Source organism: Aedes albopictus, chromosome 2, assembly GCF_035046485.1.
Source record: "Aedes albopictus strain Foshan chromosome 2, AalbF5, whole genome shotgun sequence".
Lineage (NCBI taxonomy): Eukaryota > Metazoa > Arthropoda > Insecta > Diptera > Culicidae > Aedes > Aedes albopictus.
Genome location: NC_085137.1, coordinates 483,407 through 509,999, shown reverse-complemented (window position 1 = coordinate 509,999; position 26,593 = coordinate 483,407). Strand labels below are relative to the sequence as shown.

The 26,593-nt window shown below is 39.2% G+C and overlaps 1 protein-coding gene across 6 annotated transcripts in view; it reads left to right on the top strand.

Annotated features, from left to right (window-relative positions):
• The first annotated feature begins 596 nt into the window (after positions 1–596).
• The window catches only part of LOC109416814 (apoptosis-resistant E3 ubiquitin protein ligase 1), a 118,847-nt gene continuing 92,850 nt past the window's right edge, over positions 597–26,593 (top strand). For 2 of the 6 annotated variants that reach the window (XM_062848975.1, XM_062848972.1), the window contains exons 1-2: positions 15,280–15,697; positions 25,107–25,596. In XM_062848975.1, coding sequence (XP_062704959.1) covers positions 25,524–25,596 — 73 coding nt within the window. In that variant the 5' untranslated portion in view covers positions 15,280–15,697; positions 25,107–25,523. Of the gene's footprint in view, positions 1,014–14,885; positions 15,254–15,279; positions 15,698–24,471; positions 25,597–26,593 lie in introns of those variants that run through there. The other 4 variants (XM_019690880.3, XM_019690879.3, XM_062848974.1 and 1 more) reach the window with 3 other exon arrangements.

Sequence of the window (26,593 nt, the reverse complement as noted above, 5' to 3'; positions counted from 1 at the left end):
TAAAAGGATAGAGTATATGAACAAAAATTGATTTTCGGCATCACAGGAACAATACATCTGTTTGTCTTGGATACGCTTCAGCATATGGTTGATTTATTTTCGACGCACCATGCTGCCCCATTAATGAACAGTACAAACGCTGTCTCACATGTAGATGGCGCATGTAAACTTGATCGGAAAAAGCTCAAAACAATCACCATAGGTGAGTATGGTCTCACCATTCGCAAAGAAAAGCATTCTCTTTAATTATCTCTGGTCGATGACTTCAAGCTTTCTTGATAACAGCTGACTTGCAAGGGCCTCTGCGTGAACACGTGCTGTATAGTGACAATCGCCAATCGCTCACTCTCTCAAGAATCCTTTTCGCGTATAAACACGCTACCCGTGCTCTTTGCTCGCCGCATACAGACACGCTAACGTTCAATGTTGTCATATGGCAACATCGAAGCATGCCGTGTTTACCTCCCACGAAATCATCGTCGCATCGCGGCCGTCATCGAGCCATCATCGCAGCAAGCTATGCTCTGTTCGTACGTCCGTGTGCTAGTAGAACAACTAGACTAGGTAGGCACTTGGCCATGCAAGCGTCAACGTCGCTACACGAAGAAAGTGCGAGCAAACGAGTGGCGATGATGGCAAGGTAAGATCAAAATGGCAATTCGTCAGGATTTTTTCCACGAAAAGTGCATCGGTGAAGTGAAGTGATATTCTTGTGAAGTGTCCGCGCGCGGGAGCGAGTGCCATGATTGTCCGGTGCGTGAAAATCCTGCTGGCCGTAGTGCTGAGTTTGACATTTACCATTTCCCTGGCCAAGCTGGTGCTGTACGTGTGGAGTGAGTGGTTCATAGAAAATTCGGCCGATTACGAGATCCTGTACGGGTATCCACCGCTGCACCGTAATGGTGGGGGCGGTGGTGGTGGTAATGGCGGAAGTCACTCCAGCCGCAGCCTCGTCGACGAATGGCTCGAACAGAACCAATTAGGCAAATATAGACAGCTCTTCCGTGACAGAGGTGAGTTTCCGTGTCCTTGCATCATTTGTTAGCTGGCGAAAGGCTTATTATCTAGTTTGGGGGGGATGGAGGGGTTGATGACGAGGTCCTAGGGAGGGTCCCTCGGTTGAAACTAGTTGAATCATGTGGCTCATCCTTGGGTTTCAACAGATTGTGTGGTAAAAATTTCAAGTTAGAATAATTCAATTAAAATAAAGTACTTCCCGGCAGGCACCGCGCTAAAGGTGTCAGCTGGAGAGTGACTTTCTCAAAACACACTAGGCGACCGGTACTTATTTTAAGCACATTCTCTAGAAGATTACCATGAGATTATCCGGAACGTATTTTTGGTATATAATGCTATTAGGAGACTGTCAATAAAAAAAAATCACTAAGGTTATGCCTTTTTATGACATTGAAATTGAAAACAGTACGTTCTAACAATTTGAAGTCTAGCCATTTGAACATTGGTCTGTCTTATTTTGCTTTCTACACAGCTAATCGCGTTCGGTAGTTTTTACCGAAATCTCAACCGCTGAGCGTTCGGTAATGGATTTTAAACGAAATTCTGTAAAACATTGACAAATTTCGGTAAAATGTTATCGTTTATCTGTCAAACTCCCACGAACTTCGTTAAAAGTTGCTACCTTTATTGAATTTTTCCTGTAAAATAAACTTAACGGTTGAGATTTCGGTAAAACATTACCAAAGTCGGTGATTTTTTCTAACTGTGTACTGTTTTAGGCAAACTCTGCAGAAGGCTCTCTTTAGGATCTTCTGAAGAAATTCAAATGATATTTCAGTGTGTCCTTTGAAGTACAAAACTTACAAATCTCTTATCACTTTTTTCATTTTTCATCAGATTTAACTCAGATCCTTTAGGGATTCCCATTCAGAGATTGTTTGCGAGCTAGTCTGCGAGTTCCTTCAGGGGTTCCTTGTGAAGTTCCTTCAGGAATTTCTACAGGAACTATTCCAGGAACTTATCCAGAAGTTTCCTCAGAGATTCTTCCAAAAGATCCTTCAAGAATTCCTCTTGAATTCCAACAAGGGATATCTCATGACGTTATGTAGATCCTTCAGGGATCATTCCAGGAGTTCCATAAAGTTTCCTATAGGTTTTCCTTCTAGCATCTCTTCTGAATTTCATTCGGGATGCCTAATGAAAATTTTCCAGAGATTCTTTCATGAGTTCTTTTAGGGATTTATCTAGGAGTTTCTTCAGATATTCCTGCAGAAGTTCCTGCGAAGATTCATGCAATATAGTAGTTCTTTCAAGGATTGCTCCAGAAGTTTCTTCGTGGATCTCTCCAGGAGTTCGTTCAGGGATCTCTCATATAGCTACATCAGAATTCAGGGATGCCTCCAGGTTTTCATTAGTAATTCCTTAAGAAGTTACCTAAGAAATTTCAACAGGAGTTCGCTCAGAGATCCTTGCAGGAGAATTCATAGATACATTCTGGAGATCCATCAAGAATTCCGTAAGAAGTTCCTTCAGGATTTCCTGAAGGAGTTCTTAGAGAAATAAGTCCAAGAGTTATTTTAATATTTTATTATTTTTCCAGGAATTTCAGGGATTATTGCATACATGGTTGCAGATGTTTCTTCGGAGGTTCCTGCTGGATTGCTTCCGGGATTCCTACAAGTAGTAAGATCATAATAGGCTGACTGAGAGTTCAAGAGTAGATTGACAGTTAGGGATGTTCATTCTGTAAACCTCAAAGGTTGCTTCTAATCAGAGGAGAAATATGCTGTCCAGTTCAATACACGAGGGTAGATTGTTTGCGGCAGGTATCGTCGTTCCAAATATCTCTCCAGGAGTTCCTTCCGAGAATCTTACAGGAGGATCCAAACCCCCGGAGAATTCAGGGATTTCTCCTGAAGTTTAATCAAGGATTCCTTTATAAGGGTTCCTTCTAATATTCCTTCAGGATATCTTTGGGGGATTCTTAGAGAAGTTCCTTTAGGGATTCTGACAGGAGTTTACCCAGGGATTGATCTTAAGGTTCTTTCCAGATTTTCCAGGAGGAATAACGGATGGCTCCTGGAGTTACATCAGAGATTTCTCCAGAAGCTCGATCAGGGAATCTTGTAGGAGTTCCTTCAATACTTTCCTAAGGATTATAATCAGGCATATCTCCAGGATATTTTTGAGGTATATTCCATTGAGTTTCTCCAGGATTTTCTTTCGGAATTCCTTTAAGAATTCCTTCAGGGATACCTTTTGCAAATCTTTTCCCCTACCCGGAAAGATTCCCTTTTTGGAGATTCCGCTGAAAATCCTTCGAGGATTCCGACTGGAATTCCTTCGGGAATTCCACCTGCAATTACTGCAGGGATTTCTCTTGGAATTTTTTAGGGTATTTCTCCTGGATTTACTTCGGGGATACTTCCTAGATTTTCTTTTGGGGTTTCCTCATAGAATTTCTTCGAAGAATCCTCCTGAAATTCTTTCAGGGATTCCTCCTGATATTTCGTTGCTGTTTTGTTCTGAAAGTCTTTTGGTGATTCCTCTTAGAATTTCTGAAGAGATTCCTCCTGGATTTCCTCGGGCATTCCTCCTGGGGTTCTTCCGGGTATTCTTTCTGGAATTCCTGCGGAGATTCCTACTAGAATTTCTTCTGGAATTTCCCCTGGAATTCCTTCTGGACTTCTCTCATGGATTCCTCCTGAAATTATTTCGAGGATTTCTCCTGGTATTCTGTCGTGAATTTCCCTGAAATTCCTTCGGGGTTTCTTCCTGGAACTTATTTAATAATTCCTCTCAGAATTCCTTCGGAGATTACTCCTAGATTTCCTTCAGGGATTCCTCATGGAATTCCTTCAGGAGTCCTTCTGGAATTTATTCGGGGTTTCCTTCTGTAATTTCTTCGGAGATTTCTCCTGGAATTCCTTCAAAGATTTCTCCTGGACTTCCTATGGAGATTCCTCCTGGAATTCTTTCGGTATATCCTCTAGAAAATCTTTCGAGTATTCCGCTTGGAAAACCCTCGGAGATTCCTGCCAGAATTCCTTCAGGGATTCCCTCTGAGATTCCTGCTGAGATTTCTCCTGTAATTTTTGTGAAAATTTCTCTGGACTTGCTTCGTGGATTCCTCCTGAAATTTCTTGGGAAATCTTTTGATATTCCGTCGGGGATTCCTCCTTTACTCTCTACAGAAATTCCTCCTAGAATTTCTTCGGAGTCTACTCTTGGAATTCCTTTGGTGATTCTTCTTCGAATTTATTTGGAGATTCCCCCTTGTAATCAAATCGGGGATCCCTCATGAAATAACTTCTGGAATTCCTTATGCAATTCCTCCGGGGACTCGTACTAGAACTCCTTGCGGTTTCCTTCCGGATTTTTTCGAGAATTTCTCCCGGTTTGTTTTTTCGGGGATTCTACTTGGAATTCCTTTGGTGATTCCTCCTGGAATTCCATCGGAAATTTTTCCTGGAACTCCTTCAGAGATTCCTTCAGGATAGTTTTCATTAATTCCTCCTAGAAATCCTTTGGAGATTCTTTCTCGTATTCCTTGGAAATTCCAACTGGAGTTTTTTTTTTGGATTTGTGCTTGGATTCGGGATTTGCTCTTGGAATTCCTGCGGGGATTCTTCCAAAAAATATTTCAGGGACTTCTTATGAAATTCCTTCGTGGATTCCCCCTTGAACTCCTTCAGGGATTGCTCCTTAAATGCCTTCGGGGATTCCTCCTAAAATTCCTCTTGATACTCGTCCAGCTATTCCTCATGGAATTCCTTCGAGGATTACTCCTGGATATTTATCATTGGTTCCTCGACGGTTGGATGATTCTTCCTAACAATCCTTTGGGGTTTCCTTCTCGAATTTCTTTAAAAATTCATTCTGGAATTTCTTTGGAGATTCATCCTGGATTTTCTTCGGGGAATCCCCCTGAACTTCCTGCATGGATTCCTCCTGAAATTCTTTCAGGAATCCCTCTTGATATTCTCATCGTGGATCCCTCCTGAAGTTTCTTTGGTGATTGCTCTTCCAATTCCTTCGGGATTCCTCCTGAAATTTCTTTCCTTCTTGAATTTCTTCGGTGATTTCTTCTAGAATTCCTTTGGAAATTCCTCCCGAAATTCGTTCGGGTATTGCTCTTGGAATTCTTTCAGGGATTCCTTCTGGAATAGCTGTGGGAATTCCTCCTGAAGTTCCTATGGTGGTTCCTCTAGGAATTCCTACGGGGTTTCCTCTTGAAATGCCTTCGAAGATACCTCCCGGAACACCTTTGGTGGTTTCCCCAGGGATTTCTGCAGGGGCTTTTCCTGTGATTTCTTCAGGGGCTTCTCTTAGAATTCCTTCGGAGATTCCCTCTAGAATGCTTTCAGGGATTCCTTCTAGAATTCCTTCGGGGATTCTCCTATAGTTCCTTCGGAGATTTCTCCTGGAATTCCTTCGGGGATTCCACCTGGAATTCTTTCGGAGATTCTTTGTGGACTTCTTTTGAGAATTCCTCCTAAAATTGCTTCGGGGATTCCTCCTGGATTTCCATCGGCATTTCCTCTTTAAAATTCCTCTGATGATTTATCTTCGACTTTCATCAGAGATTGTTCCTGCAATTTCTTCGAGGATCCCTCTCGGAATTGCTTCAGGGATTGCTCATGGAATTCCTCCTAGAATTCCTTCGGGGTTTCCGCCTGGAATTCCTTTGGTGATTTTTCCTAGAATTTCATTGAGAATTTCTTCTGGAATTCTATCGAGGATTCCTCCTAGAATTCTCTTAGGGATTTCTTCTGGAATTCCTCCTGGATATTTTTTGTTGAAGACCTGTCCCTGTTGATGTCCCAAAATTTCTGAATAAGCATGCAATGAATCCAGTGAGTCTGTGATCGTGCAATGGAGTACAAAGTACAATCTGATGATAAATCTACTCTATTGTAAAATTAACTATGTATGGCTACGCAGTCATTTATTGAACAAACGACGTTCTTTATTTGCCCGACGTTTCGACACGAGTACATCGATATGTCACGCGAGTGCGGGTCTTGCAGAAGTTTGAATAATATCAGATCACAGTCATTCGTGCGTGAGAGAAAAATACGTGTTTTTTTTTTCATGTCATCCGAGTTTTCGACATCGGCGTGTTTTAGTGCTCGTAAAACTGTAGAATATTGTATAGCTTCATCTATGGTGACTTTCATTTACAGGAGGTGTAACAAGTCACCAATTATTTAAAAACTATCAAACAACCTTATGCATGTGTAAAAAGTTAAGAAATCAACTTATTACAAAAACCGTTGCACATCACAATACTCCCCACCATGCATCGACCAAACCAACGCCTGCTTTGCGCAAACTCGAAAACACGCGAATCGTGTTCTGGATACTGTGTTTGTTTACATATCTTACAGCTAGCTGCAATTGCTTCTACCTGTCAACATTTCACCATGTCTCCTTCATTAATCGTCAATATGCTTGAACCACAGACAAATCTTCCTATTTCGTATCGGAAATTTTCTATGAATTTCAAACATGTTTAATCTACATTTGACGACGGTGTCTAATAATGGGGAAGAAAAAACTAGTACCTGCAACGAAACAACTGTCGTTTCGGCGAATGGATACTACTTCCGCTGGTTATGACTATCTATTTGAATTGCTACTGCCCAATGAATGAACTTATAACCTTATTTCTGGAAATCATCAGAAAAAGACTTATCGTACTTCACCCCAATCGATGGGCGAAAAGAAAATATACCTACGATGACATGTTCGTAATCGGCTTCCTCGAAAGAGAGGCGATAAAACCTCCGATTATGGCACTGCTGAACCAAGCTCGAACCCTATACCTCGAAAAGAAGACGACTCAAACGACATACAGATAGCAATCGATTTCGCGTGACTTTTCACAGCAGGGCACACTTTGATGGACGGATAGAGCGATGGAAAAGTTTCGGTTTTCCGTTGCATCAAAGTAGGTGAATTGCCAAGACGTGGAGCGAATTATAGTCACGCGAAGCGTGGTTCGAGGAAAGACCACCACCATCACGAAGACGACGACGCTTCTTCGATCGGCGACGGATAATCGTACGACCGTACGTAGTGCAGCACCGCGCGCGATTCTGTAGATGGAAACCGAACAATAATAAACAAATCTGTTGAAATTTTCAAACTCGTTCGTCGGTGCTACATGGCAAATTTCAACAAGTTTGTGTGAAAACGGGTGGAGTGCATGAATCATTCGAAACCCAGGCAGGGCGGCCGGAAGGTATCGAAAAATTGTTTGTTTTCCTTTGTAATGCAAAACAGGTGGCCGCGCGTGGGGAAGAATTTTCCGATACGTGGTTGTGCTTGTGTAAACAGAAACAAGACGCGTGGGGAAAATGTTCACCGATAAATATTCTGTTTCAAATATAATTTTATAGTGTGTTTCCCGAAGATGTTGAAAAGTTCATAGATTTCACCTTCTTATTTTCTTCTTTTACTACTTCGCTTTTCTTTCTTCTTCTTCCTTTTCTTCTTCTAATTTTTCTTCTTCTTCTTCTTTTTTCTTCTTCTTCATTTTCTCTTCTTCTTCTTTATCTCTTATTCTTCTCTTTCTTCTTCTTTTTCTCTTCTTCAACATCTTCTTTTTATTCTTGTATTCAATTTTTCTATTTTGTCTCTAATTTTTTTTCTTATGAAGGAGTTTCAGGGTAATTTCAAATGGACTACGGGGATTTCAATGGGATCATGGGCGTTTCAGGGGCGCCACAAGCCATTTCAAGGCCGTTGCTAGGGGTTTGAAGGGTGTTTGTGAAGGAGTCTCTGAAGAGCATCTGAAACTTCCTGAAATGCCCCCGAAATCCTCCTAAAATCCCCTCGCACCCCATGTAACGCAATCGAGACCTTTCGAAACCCCCGAAAAAGTGTAACGCCTATGAAGCTCGCAGAAAGTCTTCTGAAGCTTTTTGAAATGCCTATGAAGTTACCCATAACATTTCCTTGGATTCCATGTAATCCACCTGAGACCCTCCGAAACCCCGAAAACGCCTACGTAACACACAGAAAAAAAATATTCATGTAAAATTCAGCGAAAAATCATGCACATAAAAGGGAATGCTAGAGTTAGTGCATATTTACATGAGATATCATGTAAAATTACGTTACGTTCGTGTAAATTTCTGCTAATAGTCGCGTAACCGGTTGGAGTCCATGATGGTTTACGCGATGGTTGGCGGAAATTAACACGGTGGTAATGTAATTTTACATTATATCTCATGTAAAAGTGCACTAACTCTAGCATTCCCTTTATGTGCATGATTTCTCGCTGAATTTTAATTACATATTTTTTTCTGTGCACCTCTGAAAGCTGTAGATATTCTTTTGAAACTTCCTGAAATGTCCCCGGAGTCCCCCTAAATTCTTTTTGGGCTCCATGTAAAGCACCTGAGACCCACCCAGAGCACCGCAAACGCACCTTAACGCCTCGAAGCCTGCCAAAATCATCTCAAACTTCCTGAAATGCTCCCGAAATTCCCCTTAAACCTCCTCGGACCCCGTGTAACACACTTTGAATCTCCGAAACCCCAGAAAACATCTTCGTATATGAAACTCGCATATAATGTACCTGAGACCCTCAAACAAAGCTATACGAAATCTTCTTACACTTCCTGAAATGTCCCCCTAAAACTCCCTCGGACTCCACGTAACGCACCTTAAACCCTCCGTAATTACCAAAAACGCACCTGTAATGACTCCAAACCCTTTGAAAAATTCTTTGAAACTCTCTACAATGGTAGTATTCATCATAAGCAATGACGGTAGAAGCATTACGAAGATAGTGGTTAAAAAGTACTGTACGGCTTACCGCCTGAAACTTCCTGAGAGCCCCTGAAGCTTTCATGAGACCCTTGAAGTGCCCCAGGGGTCCCCTGGCGTCCCTTGGATCCACTGAGACGCCCTTAAGTGCCCCTGAGACCTCCTGGTACTCCTTGAATGCCCCTGAAACTTTCTGAAACGCTCCTGAGACCCCTGAATGCCCCCTGGAAACTTCTTGAGACACCACGAAACACCCCTGAGGCCCCCTGGAGCGCCCGGAAACCTCATGAAGCCCCCTGACCAATGCTATCTTGGTAAAATCTCAAGGTTTTCAAATGCCACCACCGGCCCTATACTGGTACGTCCCCAATGAAATGATTTCAATTATCCCAATCGAATTAAGAATTATCCCGGGAAAACCCCTCCATGCTTTATTATTTCACGAAACTTTTCTATAATTATCGCGGAAAGGACTGGAGTTCCTAGGACACCATCAGAAATTCCCCAGGGGATGATTTTATGATCTATTGAAAATGGATTGGAATATTTACAAAATGGTAATTCCCGGTCTCCCAAGATATCTTAGAATAGTTTTAGCATGAATTCATCTAAAAAATCCTCTAAATTTCTTTGTTAGTTTTTCCAGGGATGCCTCCAGAGGTTCTTTCCAGAATCTCCTCCCCAAGAGAAATTTTCGCTAGGACTTCTTCAGGAGTTTCTCAGGGAATTTCCCAAAAGAATCATTTTAAAACTGGTCCTCAGTTTTCCTCGGAAACTTCAACCGGAATTTTTCGTGTGATTTTTTAAGGCATTCTATAGAAAACACCTTCAAGGAATAACCGTAAAATTCCTATTTATATTCCTTCATTTATTTTTCCAAACATTTTTAAAAGAATGGCCCTAGAAATATATTCAAATTTTTCCAGGAGTTTTTCTTTGGAATCCCTCCGAAAATATTTTAAGAAAATTCTCCAGGGGTTTCTCCAGGAATTCCTCCAATCGTTCCTTCAAAAAGTGCAATTCCAGGAGAATTTTTTCACAAAGATTTGGAGATTCTTTCAGAAATTTCTTTTAGGTTTTGCTTTAGAAATGTAAAATTTTATTCAAAGTGATTTTTAGAAATTATACCTCGATATTCTTTGGAGGTTTTTTTTAATGTATTTCTCCATTTATTCAGGGGTTTTCTTGGGCATTTAGGGTGACAAAGGGTATTATCGGCAGGATTGTTCTCTTCGTCATAGGGGGTTTTTGTCGGCCAAATAACCTGAAAATTGGCCATATAATTCAGCTTGGTTGAGAAGGATTTGGGGCTAACTCTGGGTCCAACAGGTTTCAAAAAAACCCCCCATGACGAAGTCTAGTCTAGTTTAGTCTAGTCTAGTCTACACATACACAGCCATTCATTGAATGAATCCTGGAAAATGATAGGTTCGACTACTCCTATCATTTTTCTTGTCAGTACTAATATTTGCAGTGTATCAGAGATGCATTACAAGCATTAAAGCGGCCAGGCCTACTGTGCAGCGTTTTTATTGTTTTTAGAAACAGTAAACGAGGACATCTCGTACCAATCGTTCTGTGAAAATTGAGAATAATATACCGCTTCGTTGGGAGTGACTTTGCTAAGAATGTTAATGTCACTCCATGTCCTCTGGAATCCTGGGATGGGGCGACGGTATTTCCTGGTTTTCAAGCCTAGGCTTAAGCGCCTTTACGCGCTCTCAAAAAAAACCCATGACGAAGAGAACAAAACTGCCGAAAATACGTAAGTAAATTTGGGAATTCCTGTCGAAATTCTCAAGAGATCCTTCTGAAAGTTCCTCCAGGAACTCCTCCAAAAAAAATCCCAGAAATTCTTCTCAGAGTTTCCAAAGGCACCTCCTTCCAGAAGTCTTAAGAAATTTCTTCAGACAATTTTCCAGGGATTTCTTAGAAATTCATTTAGAGATTCCTCCAAGAACTATTTAGTAATTTTGTGCAATTTCTGGAAAAAAAATCCTGAAAAACTCCCAGTAAGAATATTAGAACAAATTCTGCAGGTACATTTCTCTAAAGAATTCTCAGGAAGTATTTCTAATGAAACCACAAGAACAATTTCTGAGAGGCGCTTCTGCAGGAATCATTGAGGGAATTTCTCATACAGTTCTAGGAGAAACCCTGGGGTAAATTTCTAAAGCAATTCTTGTAGGGTTTTCACAGACATTTTTCAATAAAATCTGAAAAATTTAGAGAACGGGTTTTAAAGAAATTTATTGTTGAAATTCCAAAAGAAAACTCTAAAGTTTTGAAGAAATCTCTGGACATAAAAATGTCCCAGGTATCCCAGAAGGAAATTCTGGAAAGAACCTAGAAATTTTTTTTGAAGAAATCTTCGGTAGAATCCCTGTATGAATATTTGGTAGTACTTTTTACTAAATCTTTGAAAGCAACTTCCTGGAAAAAATACCAGGAAAAGCTTCTTAGGGAACCCTTGGTGGAATTTATTCAAAAAAATAATGAGGGATTGATAAAAAATCTGGAAAAACCCTTAAAAAAATTCTTGTAGGATTTTCTGAAAGTATACCTGTAAAAATCTGTGTTTCCTCCAGGATTTTTTCCTCCAGGAATTTTTCCAGAAATTCTTAAAAGTATTTCTGTAGGTATTGTTTTTAAAGATTTCTTCAAACATTTCTACATATATTCCTTCCAAAATTCCTATAGAGATTGCTCAAATAATTCCATCTGGAATTATTCGAAGTATTTCTGCAGGATTATCTTCCAAAAATTCTTTCAGATTTTTTTTTTCAAGAGATTGTTAAAAAATTAATCCAGGAATTTCTTAAAAGTTTTGTACAAAAAATCCATTAGGAGTCCATTTGAGTATTCCTTAAATAATTCGTCCAGAAATTAATGCAGACATGGTTTTCTTCCGATATTTTATCCAGTTAGTTAGTTAGTTAACTTTTATTTTTCCCAAAAACTTAGAAAAAGGGAAAAGCCTCTTTGAGTGATTTCCTTTTTCTCTTTATGAGATATTTCATCCAGAAATATCTCCAGGAATTCGTTAAGAAAGCTCTTCTTAGATTCTGTATCCAATTCCTCATCGAATTGCTTACGGGATTTATTATGGGGTTTCTTCACAAATTTCTCCAGGGAACCAGGAAATTCCTTCTGTGATTCTTTCAGGAACAACTTCCATGATTATTTTAAAAATGCCTCCAAGAACTCTTCTTGGGATTCCTTCAGGTATTCCTCCATTTTTTTTTTCTGAAACTCCTTCAAAAATTAATCCCAGACTTCCTCCAGGAACTTTTAAAAGATTCCCTTAGGAATTTATCTTGGGATTGCTGTTGGAATTGCTTCCGAGATTCCTTCTGGAGTTACTTCAAGAATTGATACAGGGAATGCTCCAAGAATTTCTCAAGGGATTCCTCCAGAAATTCCTCCAGTAATTATTCCAGGATTCCTCTGGGAATTCCTGCGGGGATTCCTCTGAAAATGCTGCAGGGTTTCGTCTGGGAATTTTTGATTTCTCAAGGAATTTCTCTAGAGATTTGTCCAGGAATTCCAACAGTCATGTCTCCAGGAACTTCTTCAGAAGTTCCTCCAGGCATTCCCTCAGGAATGTTCCTCTAGGGATTGCTCTAGGGATTCCTCCTGGCATTCCTCCAGGATTTCATTCAGGGACTCCTCAATAAATACCTTTAAGAATTTCACCAGGAGTTACCCCAGGATTTCCTTTAGAAACTCCTCCAGGAATTGATCCAGGAATACCATCATAAATTATTACTTTTCCAGAAATTTGTCTAGGAAATCCTCTAAGGGTTACTTCAGAAATTTCTCCAGGAATTCCTAACGGAGTTCATCCAAGAATTATTCCTGGGATTCCTGCATGAATCCCTCCTGAGATTCCTCTTCAAAAATTTCTTCAGGAGCCTTCAGGAAAATACTCTAGCGATTCCTTCAGACAATCCACCAAAAATTTCTCCAGTAATTTACCTGGGTATTTCTTAAAGAATTCCTACAGGAATTTCTCCAGGAATTGATCCAGGAGTTCCTTCAGGAATTCTTTCGAAAATTGCAATACTTCTACTAGAATTTATCCAAGACATCTTCCATGGATGATATCAAGCATTTCACCAGGAGTTTATCCAGCGTTTCCAGATTTTTTCCTCCAGAAACTTCTCTAGAAATTCATCTGGGAATTCCTCAAGGAATTTATTCTAAAATTTCTCCAGAAATTACTCCAGAAATTCCTCTGGCATTCATCTGGAAATTCCTCTGGGAATTCTTTTAGAAATTTCTCCAGGGATTTCTCCCAGAAATCATCTAGAGATTACTCCAGGGATTCCACCAGCGATAGTTCCACGGGATTTTTCCAAGAATTTCTCTAGAGATTTCTCCAGGAATTCTTCCTGAGATTCTGCAATAATTTGTCCAGAATTTCCTCCAGGCATTCCCTATGAGGTATTTCCAGAAATTGCTCCGGGGATTCCTCCAGGGATTTTTCCAAGTATTCCTCCAGACTCCTCAAGAGGGTTTTTTAGAAATATCAGGGATTCCTCCCAGATATTCTCTAGGGAATCTTCCAGGAATTCATCGATTGATTTCTTGGAGTTTATCTAGAGAATCCTACACAAATTTCTCCTGGAACTTCTCCAAGAGTTCTTCCAGAGTTTCGTCCAGGTATTCCTCTGATGAATCCTTTGGAATTTTCTGTGGAATTCTTCCAGAATTTTCTCTGGGAATTCCTCTAGGATTTTTTTTAGAAATTTCTCCAGCGATTCCTCCCAGAATTTTCCTAGAGATTTCTCCAGGAATTTATACAGGGACTCCTCCAGCAATGGTTCCACAGGATTTCTTCAAGAATTCCTCTAGGGATGTCTTCATGAATTCCTCCTGAGATTCTGCCTAGAATTTGTCCAGAATTTCCTCCAGGCATTCCTTATGAGGTTTTTTTTTCCAAAAATTGCTTCAAGGATTCCAAGGATTTTCCCAAGCATTCCCCCTGGTATTCTTCCAAGAATTTCTCCAGAAATTCCTCAAGAGAAATTTCTCCAAGGATTTCTCCCAGAATTTCTCTAGGGAATCTGCACGAATTCATCCAGGAAATTCTTCAGGATTTTTTCCAAGGATTCCTCCAGGAATACTTTCAGAAATTCCTCCGGATATTTCTCCAGGGATTCCTCCAAAAATTTGTCCAGAAGTTCCTCCAGGATTTCCTCCAGCGATTCCTCTAAGAGTTGCTTCAGGGATTTCGCCAGGAATTTCTGCAGGGATTTTTCCAAGAATTAATCTAGAGATTCCTCCAGGATTTCATCTAGAAACTCCTCCAAGGATTCATCCATAAAATTGTCTAGGAACTCTTCCAAGGATTTCTAATGCGATTTCTTCAGAAATTACTCCAGGTATTGCTCCCATAATTGCTTTAAGAATTCCTCCCTGTAAACTTTTAGAAATTGCTTCAGGGATACCCGCAGGGCCTACTCGAGGCATACCTGCAGGAATTCTTCCAGGGCCTGCCCCTGTCCCCCCCTCTAGCTACAACAATGACACAAGCACAAAAAAGGTGCATTTACAAAAATTGCCTTTTTTATTTGTTTCAATTTTCATATTAAACTAGTAGAGGAAAACATGCATTGCTGCTATTATCTCAAGAACAGTTCTCATATTTAGCAGCATGATGGTTGTTAGTAAACAATAATATAATAACATGCTATCATTTGTTTCAGACTTGAATGATATGAAGCGCTCGTATATTCAACCCTCTTTAGCAATAAAAAAACACTACCAAACATTCTTATCACTTCATCAAGCCTCCCGCTTGATCAGATATCCACGTGCCACTGTAACTGAGCAGAATCCGCTCGCGCTCTGTGAAACCGTGAGAGAGCATCACTACACGCAACTAGGTCATTTCCCTCGTGGTGCACCCCGTTTGCTCGTCAGAACAGCGTGCTTGGATCCAAACCCCCGCCTGCAAACCGTTTTTCCCAACACAATACAATACCTCCCACCACCCCCTTGCACGGTTCACTGGAAAATCTACACAACAACACTGGGAGCGGAAGTTTCGCTCCCACAAATCCGTTTCTCTCACGCTGTTCGCTCTGCATCAGACACATATCGGAGTGTTCTCGCACACATTTCCGCGTCGTGTTGGTTACTTTGATCTCGTCTATCATCATGCAAGGGACTGGTCTGGTCGGGTGGTGCAGCAAAGCAGTAGAAAAGTGAAAAACTCACAATACTCTCGTTCAGTCACCGCCAACTATTCGCCAGCATCGGAAGCTCAATCCTGCGAGGAAATTCCATATACCATCCACTCCACAATCCACAGAGACAAGGATCATTTGCATGATTAGACAATTTGTGAACATATATTAATCCGATGACCCAGGCGAGTGAGTGTGAGTGAATCGCAAGCTCGCCCGCCTGCTTTTCCGCCCTTTTCCAGTTGCTTGGAAACCGCAGTCGTTCGCTCGCAGTCGTGCTGGTTAACTAGATTACCACAACATTTGGTGAAACATCATCGGTAGTGAGTGCGTTTCATTCATTGAACGACCAAGCGAGAACGCAGAGTGAAAAGTGATGTGAACAAGAACGAAAAAATCCCGCACACGCATACAGTGGCAACTCCGCAATTCTGGGGGGTCCCAGATTAAGGTTGTTCTTTTTCCATTGATATTGCTGCTGCTGCTGTTGTTGTTATTTGGTGGTGAAAGGATGCTGTGGAGAGAGAGATTTTCGTCCTCCTCGCCCTTTGTCAGAACTGATACGCGGATGTCACGGTGCGGAATGGATTATGAAATTTGCGATTAACTCAATTTCGGAGAAAAGAAGGTTTTGATGTGATTTTGGTGGACAAATGAAGACAAGTGATTGAGATTTCAATAGTGTGAAAAACCGTGCATTGTTTTAATGTGATAAAATAGAGGAATGCGTTCTAATTTCTTCAGAAGAAAAGTGTTCTAGCAGTAAGGTATTAATGAAAATTGAGTATTTGATTAGTATTCGTATCATCAAACCAGAATGATAGCAAGTAACTTTGAGTGTTTTCTATCAAAGGATACTCAGTTCCTCACAATAGCAGACCGAGTGCTTTGATAATTAATCGAATTAACTTCGAGTAATAAAAGGAAATAAAATTCTATACCCAATTTTATATCCTTTTATAATGCATATCATAGCGTGATGAAAATGAACAGTAGAGTGAGAAGTTTTGTTTGTATTAGGAGTTGGTGAAACAGATAGAAAGCTATAAGCAAATATATTGGTTTCGAAACAATACTAGTGATGTCCAGAAAGAGTCAGGTTACATTGTGAATAGTAACACATTGTTGATATTTTTTGGTAAAGTGAACAAACTGCACTAAAGTTTGGTTTCGATCAAGTGTCTTTATACTAGATAATTGAAAGCCATGAATAGATTCTGTTTCAATGAAGGACAAACATAATCCTTATTGGATTGCGGAAATTCAACTCAAACCCGCTCGTCTGGGGGTGAACTGCGGAAATTTCATTGCTGAAGAATGAAGGAGTAATTTGCAACTACTGTACATGAACCAGTCTATGTTAACAATACGCGCAATCTATCTATCTAATCAAATAAAAATGGAATGACGTTTACATGTCACGAATTACCGTGAGAACGGGTTAACAGATCCACATAATTATTTCACTGTTACACTCGTGCAGGGCTCCGACATCACCAACTAATTATTGAATATTCAGATCTCTGAAGAACTTTTCCGATAAAACACTTTTCTATCTGCTCTGGATTGCCAGATAGAGAAGTTTGATACTTTACTTACTTTTTTCCGAAAACGACACTTTTCTATCTGCGCTGGATTCCCAGATAGCGGAGTTTAAAGCTTTACTTGACTACTAGTGCCACCTAGTGGCAAAATCACCAACTAATTGTTGAATCACCAGATTGTTCTTAACTTCCTGAAGAACGTTGCCGAAGACTAGCACCACCTAGCGGCAAAATCACAAACTAATTGGTGAATCACCACACGGACTGCCGTGTAATACATGATCATGTTGACGGAAGCTGTGCAATAGGAGTCTAGACTGTAATTAGGAAACAAAATCGAGAAAATTTGGAAATCCATTTTATGGGCAATTTTCCCCAGGAATGCATGTCTAAAAACATAGTAGGCAGGCAGTACGATGTTTGCCGGAATAGCTAGTATTACAATGCAATATAAGAGCTGACAAAAACATCACAGACTGTTTAGTCAAGTTATAAACTGATACGTAATAGGGTAAAACACTAGACTTCGCCCCCTAAAATTCAGCTCTTATCTTCGCTCCTCCATACATAAGAAATAGAATTTGATGACGTAGGTTCAGTAGCGTGTGTAAGCAGTATATTGACAGTATCGAAAATTATGAGTAATTTTCGATACAGTCAATATACTGCTTACACATGCTACCGAACCTACGTCATGTATTACGTATCATTTTAACTAGAAACCGATAGTAAACGAATCACTATTCGAACCATAAAGATATGAGCACACCTTTACCCATCATCTGCGTAATTCAATGATCACACTACGCTATACTTGTCAACGACGTCACGCTGAGATTATCGTACGAAGATAATTCAATCTAGGAGACCTCTGTCATAAAACAATCGAGTGCCTTCACATTTTGATTACCGCCGAATTCTGGGATTGGTTGGTCGTAAACATTGTATCTGCGATGCATTTTTTTTTTTTTTTCAACAAAACTAGTCTTCAATTAACGAAATTAGGACGTACCTTTTACGTAAAACATTGTTACTTCTTCGTTTGAGCACATATAGGAACTTAGTCTAAAATGGCATTTTACAGCACATGAATCAAATTGAAAAATCGATTAGAGGCATCAGTTTTGTAAATTTTACCACTACTATATAAGAAAAAACAACTGGTTACTTTAAACCAGTGGTTCCCAAACTTGTTTGAGGTATTGCCCCCCCATCCATCAGCGAATTCACCTTCAGAGATTCCCTGTGGGATTTCATCATCGATTTTTTTCTAAAATTGATTAATAGTCTTCTTCCGGAATTGTTTTTTGGGTTTCCTTTAGCAAATTTCCACGGGAATCTTTTCTGGATTCTTTTCTAGATTTCTTCATGGACACTTCCCAGGATTTCTTTAAAGATTTCTCCTGGGATTCCTCTAGGATTCTGTCAATCATTCCTCCAAGTTTTTTTTTCTGGAATCTCATTATGATTTCTCTCGGGCTTCCTTCATTGATTTCTCCAGAGATTCTTTCAGTGATTACTGCAGGGAATTCTACCGAGTTCCTTTTATGTTCATCAAAGACTGCACCCAGGACTTCTTTAACTAACAAGTCGACAAGACAAAAAAAACTTATCGTTCTTACAAGTGTCCTGGAGAAATCCTCCTGGGATTTAAGCAGGAATACCTCTGTGGATTCCTGCTCTAATTCCTGTAGGTATTCCTCCAGAATTTGTTTCAATCTTCAGGGATTCCTCCTGGGATTTCTTCAAGGATTCCTCTAGGATTATATGAGAAATATCTACCTGGCTTCTTTCAAGGGCTTCTCCAGGAAATTGAATGGGACTCCTTTTGGGATTCATTTAGAGATTATTCCAACACTTTTAAGGATTTCTGGAATTTCCTAAGAATTATTCCTGAGAACTGTCCCTAGATTTCTTCCGGGATTTCTTCTGGAATTCCTCCCAGGATTCCTTTGTTGGGTTCTATCAGGGTTCCTTTATTAAATTTGTCCCGAGTTCCATTCCTTCCCGAGATTTTTCAGGAATATTTAGAAGAATTCTCTCTCGAAATTTATTCCGGAATTTTTTCAGGAGAATTATTTCGAAATTCCATGGGGATCATCTAGTTCTTCCATCCATTGGGGATTGCTCCCAGGATATTATCCAGGTATTTCTTGAAAGATTCTTTCAGGGAATCCTTACAAAATGATTTATCCAGAAACCTTTTCGAGATTTCATCCTAAATTTCGCCTGGGATTCCTCAAGGAATTCTTCCAGGATTATCTCACGGACTTTTCTTGAGAAGCCTTCAGGGATTTCTCCAGGGTTCTTTCATGAATCTTCCGATACACCTCCTACCATGTTTCATTAAACTGGATTCTCCAGTTAATTCCCGGGATTCTTGCGAAGATTACTCCATGTGCGGAGAAGAGGTAATCGTAATATACTGCAAGGGTAGGAAAATGTCAATAATTTATTAAAAAAGGCATCGTCATTTACAAATTTCCTGGGTCGACCCTTATTCACATTCAGAAACTTTTAGTTTGCCTTACTGTTGAAAAAAATGCATAAATTGGGTTAAATAAGAGTGGAAGCGAAACAGAAAACTAAGAGAAATTGTTGAGATCGATAGGCATTTCTAAAATAAGTCTTAATGTAATCTGACACTCCTTTTACTATTGTTAAAGGTTATCATCTCTTGCACTTGTTTAGAGTTGTTATGTGTTCATACAGATCAGAATGTATTAGGAGTTTAGCTGAAAAATATATCAGATAATGAGGACCCTCTTTGGAGATTTGTTTTTGAACTATACAATGTTTATTCATGAAATCATATGTATTTTTCGAAATTTTACCATTGATAACTCATTTATTTGAAGCTAAGAATTGTAAGACACTTTGAGCTTTAATACGTTATACATATAAATTAAAATTAAAGATCAAAAAATTGTGCAATCTCCGGGAGAAATTCCTTTAGAAATCATGGTGTTCTGAAAAATGAAGAAATCAATCAATCCTACGATAATCTTTCCAAAAACTACTAAAAAAGTGTTTACGAGAAATTATTGAAGTGCTTGCTTATGTTTAAAACCTTCAAGAAATCATTGGAATAATTCCAATGTTGTCTTCAAAGGAAAAGGTTCCGAAAATTCATTGCATTTGTATTAAGCACTTGAAAGATTTTCTTAAGGAATCCTTGCGAATTGTTTTGGATAAACCCTAGATTTAATTTTAACAGTGATCTTTGGAAGAACCCTTGGAGAAATGTCTAGCGAATTAGTTGAAAAAAAAAAATCCTACAGGAGTTCTTGGTTGATTTTCTGGAGAATTCTCACCATGGATTATCTTGTAGGAGTCCTTGGAGGATATATGAAAGAAATCCTAAGATGAATTCCAAGAGAAATACCTACTCGGATAAATTGTTTGAGAAATAAAAAAAAATCAAGGCAGGCATCTATGGAGAGATAATTTTTTAATTTTCTTGTGGTATGCATTGAAAATCTCTACCGAGGGATCTTTGGATATATGTCTTGGAAAGTCTCTGTGGAAATTTCACGAAAAAAATTGGAGGAAAAAAATCTTCAAAAAATCTTGGGGAAACAGCTTGATATTTTTATTTTTTTTTGAAAAAAAAATCCCAGGTTTGAATAAAATCCTCGAGAAATCTTTGGATGAATGTTCATCCATGGAGGAGTCCTGTTCGAAAATTTTGAAGTAGTTTTTGAAAAAGTTCCCACATAAATATTCTGACAAATTTTTCAAGGATTTCTTGGAGGAATTCCTATACAACACTTGGAAAGACTACTGAAATAATCCACGGAAGTCAAATTGCAAACGAAACTCAGGCAACAATCTCTGTAATATTTTCTTGAGAAATTCCTATTTTTTTTTTTTGAACAGTTTCGTGCAGATTTTGCAGTAGAAATGTCTGCAAGAAATCTTTTAGTAATCTTTAGAGGACTTCTTGATAGAATTGTTGAAGTACTGCTTGAACGAATCTTTGATGAAAGAAAATTTGGAGGGATCCTAGAAATCCTGGATAACTTTAAAAAAGTTGGGGGAGTTTTTCACTTAAGCTTGACCCAATGAGAATGCTTGGTATCCCTGGTAGACATACAGTACAGAGATCTTTGGATAAAAAATCATTTTATTTTTTTATCTGTTATAACGAGATTTCAACCCTTATGTGGCCGACAGGGTACACGGGTACCCAGCGCCCATTTAAAAAGCACGGTGTAGAAAAAAGCAAAAAAATTGTCGGATACATAACGGTTAACCATAGGCTAGTTCATCTCGGCACCCACGCTTTACTTCCCTTCCAAAGTAGAACTCACATTTTGTGAGTTTAACAGGAGTGGTTTTCGATCCCAGGTCCTCGGCGTGATAGTCATGTGCTTTAACCATCACACCAGATTCGCTCCACAATTCTTGTTTAAGAGAATTTGTAGGTAAAAAAAACACCAGACACCCATGAATGAATTCCAGTATTCTTGGAATAATTCCTGAAAAATTCATAGACGCATCAATAAAAAAAATCTGAATGGTAACCTGGAAAGGATCCTTGTAGGAATCCCTAGAGGAAGAGTTCATGAAAAGAAATGTTGCAGAAGTTTTGAAAAACATCCTGAATAAATTCAATCAATAAAATAATTGCTAGAGAAATATTGATGAAAAGTTCTAGAAAAATGTATGAAGGATCCTTGGTAAAATGAATCCTAGAATAAACTCTCAAATCGTTCAACAGAGATCTGGTGCTAATCGTATAACTTGTGACATAATTTGTGTATCGCTCTAAAGCACACGAAAGCATATCGAAAATGAAAACGATGTTTGGTTCTCCATAGAAAAGAAAAAACTCACATGATCGCTATTCAACATTACGTGATCCACCAAATCGTCAAGCGAGAAAAATGTTAGGAACTTACCATCTTCGGTGTTCATAACATTTTCTGGAGCAACCAGCCGTTTCGCATTTCGGCCGATTATATTCAAAACAACTCAAAGCATGCTACGATTTCGATCCTTCTACGATCCCAAAAGCTTACATCTTTTGGCCAAAATAATAGAGTTGGCTATTCTGCAAAAAATCATTCTTATCTTAGTTAATCAAATCCCTTAAAACAGTTGCATTTTATGAGTCCGAGTGATCGACGATGAAAATGTTCAGATCAAGTGTGACTCTCGGAGTAAAACATATATATTATATGGATTTATGTAGCTGCTACATAACCAAAATTAGTCATATAAAAGTTGCATAAACTTATTCTAGGCATATGTATTATTGGGGTCAAATATAAGAGAAAAATCCTTCGGATTCTCGGTTACTAGATGTAAGGTGAGGTCTGAGATCATTTGGGCAAGGGGACCTATTTTGGGCCCTTGCTGCTATAACCCAATTATTGCGGGAGGTGTTTCTTGGGACTAAACCGACTCTTACAGCAAACACGACATGTACTGTCTCAGTCAGCTAAAAAGCTAAACATAAAATTTATTAGTATAAATAAATACATTTACCTAATAATACACTAACAATTTCGGTGACCTATCACGGGAACACCTCCAGGCTATACTGAAAATCCCTATTCAGTTTTAATATTTTGCTCGTCAAGTGTATGGCACTGAACCCCAGTGGTTCTCAAGTATAACTGAGGTAGCCTTAAAATGTAATGTACGCAACTTTGCGTAACAAATTTCAAACCAATGGACTTTAATTTTTGAACATTGCTAGACACACAGACAAACAGACGTCTCACTCTTCTTGCTTCCCATCGCACATTCACATGCATCCGCGCCCGGAGTAGAACGCAATCGATAAGAGCATGGCTAATCCTATGCCAAATTGCCGATACTATGGAAGTTTTTACACAACTACGAGTTAAATAAGTCATTTATTTTGCACACCTGTCGGGAATAAATGAGGATTTTCTCAAAAAGGTGTGTGAGAGAGAAGCGGGGTAAAACGAGCTCAATACGCTGATTTCCAGCCTCGTGCGGCCAAATGACAGCTTCCTTATCTGAAACTATAGGGATTTTTACAGTTTGGGTCAAAAATTCATTCAAATCCATCCGCTCCGAGCAGAGAAATTGAATTTATTCGCGTTTATACCAATTTTTGCCACTGTGCATCGTTTCCCTTTTTAACGAATAATTCAAATATTATGTAGTTCGCAAATCTGTCGCTCACGGCGCTCGCATCGATTTAGCTCCTATTTGACGTTCGCTCACTACCGCCATCTACTCAGTGGGTTTGCGAAACCCATCGTAATTAGCATTCGGCGATTATGTTCTTATGACGATGATTTTATTCGCATTTTGTTCCATGTGACACGTCTGTTTGTTGTACATATCTGATCGAGTCCCAAAAATCAAGTCAATCCGACCAAAATTGGCTGAGTTGTAGCAGTATGTGCCCAAAATAGGTCCCCCTGCCCAAATGGCCATAGACACCTAGACCCTACTCGTGCAATGTGTGATTTCGATTATAGGTGCAATGAATGTGGTGAAATGAAAATGATCAAAGAGGCATGTCACACTTTGGCTCTATGAATTTTTGCACTCCAATTCTACTACTCTTCTGATTTTTGTGGAACTTATTATTAGCTCCTAGACAAAATACCAGTACCTAAAGCCACTTTATTTATTCCCCGACAAAATACAGAAATTTGACGATTTCAGAAAAGTGTGTCAAGGCTTGACGCAATCTAGTCATACATTAATTAGTTAGTGGTTTTACCATACACATTTTTTTGATTGACCACTAGATGGCGCTTTAAACTGTTGTAATTTTTATCCTGGGCAGATTAAAGAGTAGCGTCTTCGGTAGAGTACTTCAGAAGAATGAAATCAATCTACTTATTCATCATTTAGCTAGTAATTTTACCGCTGTTTCTTGGTACATTCTGTCATTTCAGGCTCATGTATAATTATTGTTTAACTATAATACACTCAACTAAAAAGTTAAAGCGAGGCAGGCCAAGTTCCAGTGGGAATGCAGAGTCGCATGGAAGCATAAGGCACTTACCCTATACACCACACTTTTCACAAGGTCGTCAAACTGGGAAGTAAACAATCGATCCATCCAAATGACGCATTGTCTCACAAGTTCGCTCTGTAACCGAAGACAAAACCACATAAAACCAAACTTGAAGGTTCATATCCTTTTTCGCTTCTCTGTTTACCAGACTGTCTATCCGAATCAGCCAGTGAGTACTACCACCAATGCGACCCAAAATGATGAATGATAACAGGGCTTAGCAACTAAACACTAGTCGTGGTGCTCCATCATCACAGTTCGATAAAAGCCATTTTCCACAGCCCTCTAACTGTGCCATTATGGCACAAAACGGAAAATGTCTTGAGGACCATTCAGGAACCACGACGACGATTAGAAAGAACATTTTCATTGACCAGAGTCAACGATTTATGAACAACCCCCAACTAGATTTCTATCGCTTCCACTCGGGGTGTTCTATGTGACACAATCGTCCACAAGTAGTCAGACGACGACATAACGACATCAGCCCCGTCGTCGTCCTTCAGCAATACCGAATGGAAAGGGAAATGATTTTAATGGCCCTTTGTAGTTCAATATCGATGTGGTAGCTGGTTGCGAGGAGGAAAAACCAAAGACTTTTCGAAGACGACACATTTTTACTTGTCTTCTTCTGACGGAGATGGAAGAGGGTTGCCACCATTTATCAATGGGCGGCGTCCTTTTGTCCTCGGAAGAACTGGTAGAATTCCCGAGAGGTCATCTTTCAATGTCATTCCAAAATGTGGGGTTTTATTTTGTGGATAGTTTCATTTATTTTTTATGAGAAAGTGAGTTTTATGTACATTTCCTGAAACAAGTTGTTGTTGAATGTAATACAAAAACCACATTATTTATGAATAAATAGTTTCTTTGTTTGTTTCCAAAGTTTGGTTATCTTATCTTGGATTAATCGTTTCAACCTAGATTCAGTGTAGGAAAACAATATATCTGACATGTCATTTATTTTCGAATCATCTTCAAAACAATTTCAAAAATCCAAACATCACTTTTGTAACAAACCTTGTTATCCTGACAACAATTGCTGATTACTCGGCATCAGAAAATAATACGAGATTCAGCATTTTAAATTCTCACATCATTTATGATTTCGCATTAGTAGGCAGTGGAAACCAAGTCCGTAGGTCATTGTTTATCAGCATATGGCGTATTCTTTCATATACGCGAAACACATCAAAGCAAGCTACGCATTTGCCTAACAACGGATTTTAGGGCGGCATCATAAATTATACCAGAATTAACGTAAACGAAAACACCCAATTAAACTCCAGTTTAATCTGGATCGAGATATTGAAAAGTTTACCCAATCCATTCGCATGATGACGTTCTCAACACAACCATGACCCAAACAACCTCCAGACAACGCGGTGTCATAAACCATCATAATCTATGGACGAGTTGCCCCAGTATCAGCCCCCAAATATTGATACAATTCACTCCGGGGGGATAATTGAGTTATCACGATGGCCCATCGTCGTCGTCGACGTCGGTCAGCTGTTAATCATCAGCCTGCAGAAAAATATTATCAACCAAACAAAACTTCTCACTCACGACTCTGTTGACTTAACGCAAAGTGTGTGTGTTTGTGCGCGCGTTCTTTAGGTAATAGCCAAGCAAGTGACGAGACTAACGTAAGGTGGTTGATTGCTGGTTCAGCGACAAACAGTTTGTTGATTCTTTTGGTCCAAGACTGGCGATAAGCACATCTCTGCGCAGTAGGCGAGGGTGGTTGAAGCAGTGAGTGGTGCCTCTGGACAATGTCGGTGCCGGCATCACGCCGCGAAGAGAATTTGTACAAACTCGATCGCAGTAACCCGTGGCCGGTGAGTGTGGCGAGTCGCCACCGCGTGCTTAGTGATAATCGTCGCGCCCTGAGGTGCGATTTGTGAAACTACCTTAAAGTGATGGTTTAGTGGAAATCTAAAGATTTAAGAAATTAGGTTGACGTAGAGTGAACAACAAGTGACTTTGTAGAGTGTTTCCCAAGATCTGAAGTGTGATACAATTCCTGCCAGCACCATGTGGTCACCGGAAGCGGAAATCAACTCAATTGCCTTTACCACAATGCGGCACTCGGTGTCTGCCTCGTCCGGTATGTATGAATGTTGTAACTGAAGTACCAGCCATAAAGAAACAGTGCATCATTAACGGTTAGAGAGTGCATCATAAAATTTAAGCTATCTACTTTATGTATACTTATACACCTGGAGTACTCAATTAAGGCGAAACTGGAAGCATTTCCTCACTTTTTGGTTTTCGATTTTTTATTTAATAACGAAGCAATATTTTCAAAATCGGTTTTCGTGCACATGTAGACTATGGATCAAGGTATCTTCTGATTTTTTTTTTGTAGAGGAAAATGTTTTTCGTTTTTGCAAAAACCATTTTTGAACAAAATTTCACAAAAAAATGTTTTTTGCAAAAATGGAAAACATTTTTCACCTCAAAAAAAATCAGAAGATACCTTGATCCATAGTCTACATGTGCACGAAACCCGATTTTGAAAATATTGCTTTGTTATTTAATAAAAAAATCAAAAACCGAAAAAATGAGAAAATGCTTCCAGTTTCGCCTTAATGCAATGGATGTCATATTTAAAATGCTCTTAATAATTATCTTTCTGTGACAACTTTGTATTATTAACACAATAACTTTTTTTCAAATTACCACTTAAAAAGGCAAAATATTAAAAAAAAAAGTTAAATATGGTGAAAAAGCATAAACAATAGTTCCTACAAAACTTGTTGATTGACATTAAATACTGTTCATTACTGTTAGACATGACTCGAGAAAACCAGTTTGATTTCCAGGATGTTTTATTGACATTTTTATTGACATGATTCCGATAAAAATCATACAAATACCAGATATTATTGCCATGAAATCGCTAAATTCTGTTCTAAAATTGCCAGTATTCCACCTAAAAATATTTGTTCACACTCTGTAAGAAATTGATTACCCTAAAATTAATCGATGTCACCCTTGAATCGTCAGATTATACCCTGAGAATTCCAACAAGGACAATCATTCTGCTCTTTTCTTCTCAAAGAATCGACAGACTCCAACCTGGAATATGTAGATTACAAATC